This window comes from Alosa alosa, chromosome 16 (genome assembly GCF_017589495.1).
Source record: "Alosa alosa isolate M-15738 ecotype Scorff River chromosome 16, AALO_Geno_1.1, whole genome shotgun sequence".
NCBI classification, from domain to species: Eukaryota; Metazoa; Chordata; class Actinopteri; order Clupeiformes; family Clupeidae; genus Alosa; species Alosa alosa.
In genome coordinates this window covers 18,321,446-18,333,737 of record NC_063204.1, presented here as the reverse complement: position 1 = coordinate 18,333,737, position 12,292 = coordinate 18,321,446, and the positions used below count along the sequence as shown (strand labels likewise).

Genomic DNA, 12,292 nt, shown 5'->3' with positions numbered 1-12,292 from the left:
CACACACACACACCTTTCAGCGCAGTGTGCTCCACTGATGGAAACATACTCTGGCAACCCTGTCCTTTGCTATGTCTATCCAGCCAAATGACAAGGCAGCACATGATGCAGAAGAGACTCCCCAAAAAATAACGAATAGCTCAATTCTCCATCACCACTTACCAACAGTGCTGGCTGGCAAGCATGCTTTGAGACGGCCATGTAAATAGCCCAACAGTGCATTCGACAGGTCTGTTCTGGCCTGTTTGGAACTATTCCTGACAGCACAAGCTGAGTAGTAGATGAGCTCGATAAGTAGGACGAGGGCAGCAGCCGGCACCCAGCGGTAGCGTAGGCCTCGGCGGATCCCCTTGCGGTTTTTATGACCTGTGGCGCTCCTCCAGACGCAGTGATTCATGTTAATCTCTCTGCCTGAATACTTTAGAGGTGCTCGAGCCCAAAGCCTCCCCTCTGCACTGTGAGTGTGCCTCAGAAACCCAATCCGGCCGGTTGCCCCCTGACTCCCACCCTCATGTCTCTCCTTCTGGCTCCGTAATGGAGCTCCACTTCTGCACTCAAGACCACCCAAAATGGCTGACTAAGCCCAAGTGAGAACATAGATGCTTTAATGGACTATCCTATTCAACTGCTAACAACATGTGTCTTTCCTTGCCATCAATGCATGAGAGGAAAAGGGGTCAGCTATGATGCACAGTTGGCTATTTTTACATAGATGGAAGGCATTTGCTATGGTGTTACAGGTTACAGCCATGACCTAGTGACACATGACCTAGTGAGTAGTGACACATCCAAAATGTCGCAGTATCGAAGGTGGAAATCTATAAATGCACATAAAATCCAACTCACAAAACCAAACAAACATCAGAAAACAATGCAGAAACTAAACAGATGTGCGCATCACAGAATTTCTGAATGAAGTCAGGAAAGAGTGGCGGTAACAATATCAACATTGGCTTATACCACCTTAATGGCAGTTGTGCCCCATAACAGCACAAGAAATGTCTTAGCGGAGGCCACCCTACACATGCACATCCCAGAAATGTCTTTCTCAATTCCAGAGACTCTATTTTAGGAACAGGTGCTTCTTCTTTTAACATGCATTTCTCAATGCTTTTATAGTGTTTATAAAATACACATTTGATTCCTGGCAGGGAAATTATGCAAGTTTCTGTCAATTTGTAGAAAGCGTATCTCAAGGCATGTGGTCACGTGGAGGATAGGTAAATACACCAGCCATGTCCACTAGTTCACTGTTCACTACTACTGCCCAGGCATGGAGTCATAGAAAAGTTTAAGAGTGATGCAAAGTGTCGCCAAATATATTCCCAAAATATATCAGTTGACAACTAATATGAATGTAGCTAGCTTTTATCAGTGTTAACAGTGACAGCTGTGTTCACAAAGCAAGCCTGTTTCTGTTGGATTTTTTACTAGCTTGCTTGCTAGCCTTGAATTAAATCTCCTTACTGCTTTTTAAAAATGTCATTAAACATTTCTAAAACGGCTAATATAAAGTGCACATAGACTATTCAATTAGAATCACTTTGTAATGAAGATTTCAGGTTCAATGTGTATGTGTGTGTGTGTGTGTGTGTGTGTGTGTGTGTGTGTGCGCTGCTGCGATGTTTCATACTCAGGAATAAGTGGAGTAAACAGGAGAATCCAAAGGTAAACAGAGAGAGAGAGAGGAATGTACACACATGTACACAAAAATATAATGAAATATGCTAGCAACTTTTCCCTTGGTGCATCTCACAGTGTAAATGTGTTTGATCCTTCAGTGCCTGGGAAGGAGAGTTCTGTCACAGTGATTTTGCATCTTTGATCCAGTGCATCTTTGTTATTCTGGCTCTCAGCTGTTGTGTTTCAAGATTTGACATCTGGAGAAGAACCCCTGCAAGGGTGGTGCTAAGTCATATCATCCACTGCATTCCACAGTGATGAAATAATTAGACGATGAAAGTATCAGTTCCAGTTTTAAAGTCTGAAAGTGGCATGGAACTCAACACACATTATCTCACATCATCTCTCTGCTTCTTTAAAAGCACAACTTGTAAATGAATCATTGCAAAATGCATTTAAAAATGTGGGTTACCAGATGGTGGGGAATGAGGAGACACAACTCAGAGCTGATGTTTCTTAGTGAGTTCACAATATAGCGGATAAAGAAAATACCACTATTTAAGAAGTTCCTGCTTTCTTTAACACTTTTTGATGCACAGTTCAGTCAGCCAACAGATCTGGCACTTCCGATTGATGATTGATCAATGACAAAGAAGCTTTGCTATTTTTGGACTCAAATATGGGTCAACACTGATGAGTTTTGTCATGAATGAGCAGGCAAGAAAAAAACAAGCAAACATGTCAAAACGGTAAGCCGTCTGTCAATCATCCTTGTGTTATTTTTTGAGTATGTTATTCCTGGATGTGTGGACACAGCTTCCAGTTAACATTAGAGGAAAAGTATTCCATCCAAGTGAGATCAAGTGGATGGCTATTGCAGGTTTAATCAGTTTAACTAAATCATTATATTTAGAATACTCTAAATTAACTAAGATTTATGGATCAAGTTTCATGACAGCAAATTTCCAATGAATAATTTATGTTTTTATTATAAACAACTATTTTCGGCATCCTCTTAAACATTTATTTAGGTAGATGAAAGAAAAGAAAACTCACCAGTCATTCCCACTAGCCATCCAGACTATGTACTATATAGGTCTGTTGTCCAGGTCAAAACACCCCGTAAACATGCATCAAAAACCTAAGCACAATATCGCCAATAATATATAGGCAAATACGCCAGTTAGCATGTTGGCAAGCTTTTACCTGTAATTATCTGTCATCCTGAAAAACAATGAGTACTGTAGATGTGTAAACATGATTTTGTGTGTCCCTTTGTAGAACTGCAAAGATGTGAAGATGGATGAATTTGTGTATGGGACTGTTTGTTTTTCCTGTGCTTGTGTCAGTGTATGTGTTAATGTGCATAAATATGTGACATACACAAGTGTGTGTATATGTTTATGCATATATATGAACACGTGTTTCTGTGTCTGCCTGTGTGTGCTCCATTAACTTGCACAGCAGGACAGGATTAATGAGGTGTGTGTTTTGCAGAGGCTCTGTGCCGCTCCCGCCCGCCACTTTACCACTTGACACCGCCTCAAAATGGGCAGAGGGAGAGAGAGAGAGAGAGAGAGAGAGGGGAGAGAGAGGGGAGAGAGAGAGAGAGAGAGAAAGAAAGAAAGAAAGAAAGAAAGAAAGAAAGAAAGAAAGAAAGAAAGAAAGAAAGAAAGAAAGAAAGAAAGAAAGAAAGAGGACAAGAAACAAGAGAGGGAAAATACAGATCTTAGCCACAGCACCCTCCCTACTGTACAGTCAGCACGGCCCTCCATCATGAGTAAGAACATGACCACAGACAACCACATATTCCACTGGGGAGGGACAATAACCCTAAGTGTGTACACATACACATACACATACACATACACATACACATACACATACTAACTGTCTGTGCAGTGTGAAGTAGCCATGCTGAATCTAAGGTGCAGTAAAAAGCCTGGCAGCAAAATTGTTTCACACACATTGTACATATGCATTAACACACACATGCAGACTATTTCTTTTGTCTTTCTAGCCTCTTTCAAACATCACTGTTCTAGTTTATTTGGGCACACTGGTGAAAGTGAAGTGAGCAGAATCTAAATAAAACCTAGAGAGGTTAAAAGGGAGGCTCATTCCTATCGTTCCATATTCTATTTATCACACTCATATGCTGGCTGAAACGGTATTCTCTAGTGATCCTATTTATGTCCGCTGTTTTAGAACTCCACCCAAGAAAGAGATCTCCACACATTACATTAATACACAGGATTAGATGTTAAAATCCCTTGTGCCAAAATCCAAGGTAAAAACACATTCAGAAGCCCCTGCTCAAGTTTAACTTTAAAAAGCACACTACTCACAAATCCGCCAACAAATGGTCACAAACACAATACAAATGGCCCATCCAACAGCAGTATGTAGTATGCGGCATGTCATTGAGGTTATCAAGTGGGCACCCTCATTCACCGATGTTTCGTTAAGTTAGGCCCACGACACCTCATGAAGGCTTAACAGTGAAACCAGCGTCCTGGAGACACTCCCCTCCATGCTGCCACCATATTACCACATTGAAATATCCAATACCCAAAATACTCTTAACCAGCCCAGGCATGGTCAAGGTTGGTTAATGATTCCCACACTTCTGTAACCTAGCAAATGAAACAGAAGTATCTTAAGTTAACAATACATTTCAGATGTTTTTACCCAATTGGGTTCTGTTTTTGCCTGTGAGGAAATTCATTCCCTTCACATATCCCAACCTCTTTGGCATAAATAATAAGTTGTTAGCAAAAGTCTCTGAATGGAAAGGTTTCCAGTCCATTGCCTTTTCTGTGTATTGTTTTCATTGATGTACAAGCATGCATCCCCTCAAGCATAAAAACTACAATAACAATGTAATTAGGGAATTATAGATGAGCATTTATCTCGCCATTTTTCCCCAAGTTCATAATAATAGTTGTATGCTTTTTGTTCTGCATGCAAATGGCTTCAACTGACTGCATATACCATTAGATGGATTATCTACTATCCATCTAATGGTATCTACTTTTTTATCTACTATCCTAACTACTAACTACTATCTCTATCTGTATAATTTTTTTGAAGGGTATGAAGAAATGTGCTGGTGTCTTTTCACAGAGACAATTAAAAGGGCACTCGGAGAGTGTGACTCTTGTGAAGGCCAAATGCCACATCTTGCAAGGGTAATGGCAGTAAAAATAGATTCATCAAGCTGCCCCGCAAGTCAGAGCCTCTCCACAATTTAATGGGTTCTACATTGGTTGCATCTTTCCAGCAAATTCCATGAAAATTTGGCAGGTGGTTTTGGGGTAATCCTGCACACACAAACAAACCCTTCAGGGTTTCAACTTTGGACCAGGCCTGTTTTCTGGCCATAGATTTGTTTGACATTTACCGCCCCAATGTCGTCCTCATGAGGGGGAAAACATGCTAGCAGCAAACCATTGAGTCAATGTTGAAAATTGCTAGCAGTTACTCTCTACACGTTTGCTTTGGATTCAGATGGGGTTTAGCTTGTTTCTGAACACAATGGTTTCAAGGAATTACATTTACTTAAAGGAACACGTCAACATTTTAAAGTGTTCCTTTAACTGTCCTATGTACTTTATCAACTTTATCAACCAATTTGTTTAACATATTGTTGTGATTGTAACATACCTAACTAGTTCACATGACATGTTAAAACAATACAACGGATAAAAGAAGATAAAATGGAAATGTTTCCAGTAAGACTGGTTGGCCCTAACATTGTTATGAGGAGACTCTAGGTCGAGTCAACACCTCTGCATTTGTGAAAGTGCTGCAGCAGGTTGGGGCTCACAAGGTGCATAAATAAGGCCTGGACCTCAGTAACTTGCATTACCAGGTTATTTTTCACCCATCTGTGATTGGCTGTAACAAGACATGCAGCGAACACACTCAAATGTCTGATGGACAGGTTGGAGGAATACTATGTGGGCACCATTTCACAGAAGCAATCCATGGCATGATTTTTTAGGTCATGTCACTAACTGATCACCACCATGGGTGTCATAAAAGGTCATTAGATGTGCATTGTTGTGAGATATAATTGTCACAATGTCTATTGACAGTTTTACATAGTAACATAAATAAACAGTAATGTATGAGGGGAAGATACTGCAGAAGCTGGTGTACTCTGGGTTTATACAGAATGAAGGATATTATGTTCTTGCATGTTCACCTTCTTCTGTGTCATAACCCCACCGATTAGGAAACACATAGCACAACAGAATACGTGTTGATTGTGGTACATTGTGTGGAACATCTGATATCTTTCCCCTTTGTCTTGTAATTGCATTTCATTGTCCACAGTATCTAACCCACAAGGTATGCAGTTAATTAGCTGCCTCACTTGGCAGTGACAGCCTCAAGTGACAAAGGGTGGGCAAAACCACCCACCATTACATTAGTGTGTAAACAAAGGCAAGTCGTCAAATAATGACAGCCACTCAGTTGCACTGTGCCATATGGTGAACAAATATATTAAATAAAATATTGTAATATATTAACAAACCTACTTTATCCTCATGACTGATAGTAAGCAGAGGATTTGGCTGACTTCTGGACCACCTTGTGGTGCCCTTGGCACTATGAGGAGAGTTTGCAATGAGGATCTGGATTAACTGCGACCTCCAGTATATTCTCTGATGACAGACACACTCAGTCGCCTGAGCCGAGCGACCAACAGCGAAGCAGACCTCTCCGCTCCACAGACAGTATGTCCTGACAATTGGCCACAGCGTGGGAGAGAGCAATCCATCCGCCATGTGCGGCGCACCCTGCTACCTAGCGCACAAGCCAGGCAAAAGCCTGTTCTCCCTCAGTCTGTCCAGGGATGGCATTTCAAGAGTGGTGCAGATGGGAGTCAGGCCTAATGAGTGATTGATTTAAAGTGGCATTGGAGGGCCTTTATTGTCAGCAAGCGGGTGGGGGTAGTGGTGTGAAAAGCCGGCAGGGATGCAGAGTATTAATAGAACAGCAATGGGAGTCAGCGTGCGAGCAGAGCACATTCATGTACATATAACAAGTGTGTGTGTGTGTATGTGAGGGGGAAAGCAAGTGAGAGAGGTCATAAAGTCTACATCACAAAGCAACACAAACAGGCTTCAGTTGTTGCTGAAATATTATTATTATTATTTAATTTCAAATTTCACTGAAGGAAGAAATTTGAACAACAATCTTGATTATAGTGTGTTAGCAGATGGATTCAGTTATTGTGCTTTTATTTTATGGTCTAAATACACTGGTAGTGAGAAGAGATTACTGTTTTTTTAATATTAAAACAATGTCAATCTTAATATTTCAAATGACAAAGGAATTAAGAAAAAAATAGTTTTCTTATTCAATATGAAAAAAATACTCTCAAACCCTGCCTACAATGGCTTTGATCAAAAGGCTACTTAGTTATCCAAGCTACTCTGAATCATCTTCTGAGGTTTTTATATAGTGATTCTCAATCATCAAAATGGATGGGATTGGATGATTGATACCCTGGGAATGTTGAATCCCATCACTGCTTGGTCTCCCTCAGAATCTTCTCCTCCAGTACAGCGTATCTCCTTAGCAGTGACTCATAAACCTGGAACAGAGTAGAACATCAGAATGATCGCTCACTAATGAACTCATATTGCAATGTAATGTTACAGATATGCCCCTTTTCGTCAGTTTTAGGCATTTTGGGTACCCCCTTTGCGCCAAATGACAGTATGTCAGATGCACCAAAAATGATAACCAAAGGACAGTATTTAGTACCACTGATGAGAGACAAAACCACAGATGTCTGTGGCTACAGGGAGTGGAACCAACCTAGACGCTCAATAATAGGACACAACACTGTTTGAGGGCATTTCAGGTAAAAGGTTGTTTGAAAGCGCATACATTGGTCTGTTAAAATGTCCAACGTTTGCTGTATTTTGATGCCTGCACTGTCCAAGCATTTAGAGGATCCATTCCCCAGTTTCACCCTGACCTAAGGGTGAAGGGGTATAAAAAAAGTTTTGGTCGACTTATACAAAAACTAGCATGCAAGACGGATCAGGCTGTATTTCGGTTAAAAATAAAGTGCAGTAAAAGGGATCGTGTTTGTTGTGAAGCTAACTTCAAGCACTTCCTTACACTACATTTGTCTTTTATAACAAATAGAATTAGGAGTGCATATGAGTGCTCCCCTGTATGACTGTGGTCTGAGAGTACAGTACCTCCTTTAGTTATAGCCAGAATAATTAGATACCACAATGCTAGATTATTATACACATTACTACTGTATATTTGAGTATAACCATGATTATATTATGATCTTTCTAATATATCAAAGATCAATACAGTAGGCCTATAAATATTGCAATCCTTCTGTTTCATCATTGTGAATTAGATTTAATAGGAAACAGTGCTCTTTCTGATTTTAAAACAGGCTTCTTAATAGCTGGCGACGGAGTTCAAAAACAATTGATTATTCTCTGATTAAGTACTTTTAAAACATTAATATTGACAAAACATTATATTTTACGAGTTAAAGTTAAAGTTGACTGATATTTAGTAAACGTTTTTATCCAAAGTGACTCGCAAGAAACCCAGGTCGTCCAATTGTAAGTGACATTTCTATTTGCACTGCTCCACTGCACCCACGCTGGGAGTGTGCATTTTAGTTCTGTTTGAATTACATATTATTTTATCTGTCCAAAGAGAAAGGGACAATGATTATATGTGTTATATAGGGTTAGCCATGTATCCACAACCATCCCCATTGAGTCTCTATTATGCTACAAACTATTCATGGATTGATGCCATTATCAAATGACCTATTCCAAAAATATATACAATAAAATATTGTAATGTTATTTAAAATTGGCATTAGAGTCAGTCAGATTAGTAACTTGTGTGTATACCTCCATGTTCAAATATGAAGAGCACTTTACAGTGTATAATTATTCATTTTGTGTAAAACCAATCTTGATGTATGATGAGAACTCAAGGCTAAACTGTGCCATTGGCCATGGGTGGTGGATCGGGGGGGGGGTTGGAGAGGTTGCATGCTCTGTAAAGCCTGATTTTCCAACTCAGAAAATTGCTTTCACTCTCATGACATGATCCATCCATTGCATCCATTTTATGCTTGGGCAGCCCCTCCCTGGGGCATGAAGGGAAAAAATATGCTGTATGTTACATGACAGCTCCCTGCTTTTGCTAGTGTGATAGACACTGGGGGTAAAATATAAGACCAGAGGTAGGAGTGAGGAAAGCCAAGTGGACAAGTCCCAATTAAAGAGGCTGTGGACCTGCCAGCAGGCCCAACCATAAACATCTCTCACCCCCAAACCCCTATCAATCTCACCCGATGCAAATGAACAGGCTGTGTTCCACACAGGAGCTTACCTGTCCTTTTAGGGGAGGTAACAGCAAAGATGGCTGTTCAGAATACAATAATAACCGCCTGCACCTCAAGAAAAAAAGTGACTGATCAAATATCATAGCCTAGCTTGCCATGAGGGCCTTTGCTATGTAAAGGAAAGCTTCATTTGTGTTATGTTTTATAACAGAGAGGCAAGTGCAACTAACACAAGCAACCATTTACAAGCAGCCGTTTGCTGCTGTGCATCACGTACCTGCGCTGCTCCAATTTCTTTTATAGGTCTTCAAAGCAAGCTGCCGTGCTGAAGCTCTTTGCACACAGCACTCGGCAGCCCAGGTAGCTGTCATAAATATTTTCTGTGAAGGACCATCTTGGAGGTTTGCATAAAAATGCAATGAACAGTAATCCAGTATGATTGATTCCTCCTCAGTCTTAAATAGGCTGCCTCGGCTCGGCGGCCCTGACAGCTAAACATACATCGCCCCCCCAATAAGACTTGACACCCGATTCGCCGTCGAAGTCCCACTGGGGTTTGGTGCACGTACAGTGGAACACATCCATCCACACACACACACACACATACAGTCTCAATGACACAGAAACAGCTCTTCTCTCCAGACTTGACGTGCTTCTGGAGAACAAAGGACTCCTCTTCAGATAACCAACCTTCATTCCACACATAGTGTGATAATGTGATATAGACTATTTGGGGAGGGTTATATTTGAGGGATGTCAGAGACTACTCTTCTGTAGACATCTGGGGTATTTGTTCGAGGAGATCATCCATTAGACCTTACAGCACAGATCCCAAAGATTCACCTTTTTCTTTATACTAGCACACTAGTATAAACATGTTTTTGTCGGTTATGCTAATAACCGTCTCAAGGCATGAGGGATAATAGACGACATAATGTTCAGGTGGCAGAAGTTAATGCATATTTGAGGTGATAATGTGGCCACAACACAACACTTTCGAGAAAACTTCTGCAACACTAAGAAAACTTCTGTAATTTCCTGACCTATATGAGGCAGGAAACATTTCCAGTTTTGGGCAACCATAGACCACATGCTGTATAATTGAAGTCTTGGCAGTATACAGTATGGTCACGCTGGAGTGAATTGTTCTCGATATCAATTTCAAAGGTTGGGAAATAAACTAATCCGCTTTCCATGACTTGTTATGAAATAATAAAGAAGGTGACATTTTTAATTCATGTACCTGCTCGGTAGGCTACACTTTGGGAGATTTCTCATTGCTATTTATGGCCTATGACTAAATAACACACAGGCACTGCATATCACAACTGAAACATAGAAACACTTTCTGCATAACAATAACCCAGCTTTTCTTTTGTGGAGAACTCATTGTACGTGAACTAGCCTCCAGTGCAAGCATATATATGCAGATTTGTCCTATAATAGTCACGATACCATGAATTCTACCAGTCCTAGCAATGTATTTAAACGATTTTGACTGCAACGTCTGAACACACACCATGCCCTCAGAAACGAGGGGAAACGAAGAACATCTTCAAAGTCATCAGGAAGATGAGCACAAAGGCAGTAGATGGTAAATAAACTCAGTGACCGCAGCTGCTTTCATCTCACCGCTCCAGAAGTAGCAGCATAATTATGAGCGAATGCTCTTTGAGATGTCGATGGGAAATAAGACATGTGCCAAGCGAAAACTCCTGTCCCGTGGGACACGTGCGGCAAGTCATTCCTGACGCCATATTAATGTGCCTTTTTTCATGACAACATCGGTGGAAATCAGCAGTGCAGACGCACACATCTCTCTCCCTCTCTCTCTCTTTTCTTCTCTCTTTAGATTTCTCTCTGCTTTTTTTTTGGAGACACCATCAAATGGGATGATCAGCGGACTGTGATGTTTTCTGCCAAGCTCCAAATTAAGACACACCAAGAGGTCCCCCACACTTAGTCTTCTTTCATACCGCAGGCATGACCTTCACGCAAGGAAGACATGATAAAGCGAGAGAGCTGGGGAATAAAACAGTAAACAAGATTATGATGTTTGCTGTTGAGCCATCAATGGTAGCGCATTAATATTCATGAAGGGTAAAGAAGTTCACATTCTTCACCTTGTCCCAAAAGGCATAAAAGGCATGATGCGTTTGGTCGTGTGCTTGTTTATGTATATATTTATCATGTTCATGTTATCAGAATGGACCTGTCACTTTTGTCATGGTGCTCACTTATAAAATAATCTGGCAGATAGGGAGATGAGATGAACTAAGAACTCCATTTGCACAGATCTACATTTCAGGCACAGACAATGATCTCACTTTTACCCGCCCACTGCAAAAGCACTTCAACATTCCACATGAGGACATGACAGTAGAGAAGCTGCCATATGGCAAAAGATATTAGGGAGGGGAGGGAAACAATGGGGCCATAGCACTAATGATTTTGAACAAATGAGTCATTACATGGAGAGCTACAGAATGGAAAGCCAGAGACCTATTTGCCGCAACTCCTTTGCCGCACGGAGGGAGTAGCAAAAGGTAATGTTTCCCTGTGTTATTTCCAACACAAGTGTCAGGCTGGACACGCCTAATCCTGACTAATTCATTTCCTAATGGCTCAGGTATGAGCCAAAACAAAAAAGACAAAATAATTGCAGGAAAGGAAAAAAGAATTGCAAAGCAGGTACTTCCATGGAAGTAACTATGGGTACCATACCAAAGGTTATAAGCTGTGTAAGAAATGTAAGACACAACCTGATGTGCAGTCCCATTCCTAGTTAGATATTCTGACAAGTCAGGGCCAATTACTAAGTAACAATTCTGAGTAATATTCTTCCTGCCTTGTTGTAAGGAGGGGAGGTGACCTGTATTAACACAGCCTCTTCACAGAGTATGTGCTTCAGTTGTTTCATTAGCATGCTAACAGTGTTATGCTTTTTACCATTGCCTTCCTCCTAATCACATCTGAGCCCAATAAAGCATTTATGAGAGAAGGTGGAACTATGACCCGTGTCGTCCATGTTCATAAACAAGCAACAGCTATCTTGTCAAATAATGGTGTTTTATCCAAAGTCAATATTTCCAACAGAAAGATTACATGACAAACTAGCCTGTATCGAGTGACTTTATATCATTGCTTCCAATACATGTTACAGTTCAGAGAGAATGTCAGTTGTCCAAGGGTTGTATTCTATGTTTCACAAGAATCGGTCTCTCTTCATTTTCTTTTCGGTCCCTCTTCACTCTTTTTATTACCGTCACTGGTTAGTGAAACAGATCCGTTGTTCTCCTGTCTCTCTCTCTCACA

At 40.8% G+C, this 12,292-nt stretch overlaps 1 protein-coding gene across 3 annotated transcripts in view; it reads right to left on the bottom strand.

Annotated features, from left to right (window-relative positions):
• Positions 1–6,774: 6,774 nt before the first annotated feature.
• Positions 6,775–12,292, bottom strand: part of xylb (xylulokinase homolog (H. influenzae)) — a 32,581-nt gene continuing 27,063 nt past the window's right edge. For all 3 annotated transcript variants that reach the window (XM_048265648.1, XM_048265649.1, XM_048265650.1), the window contains exon 19: positions 6,775–7,231. In XM_048265648.1, the coding sequence (XP_048121605.1) occupies positions 7,163–7,231 (69 nt within the window). In that variant the 3' untranslated portion in view covers positions 6,775–7,162. The remainder of the gene's footprint in view (positions 7,232–12,292) is intronic.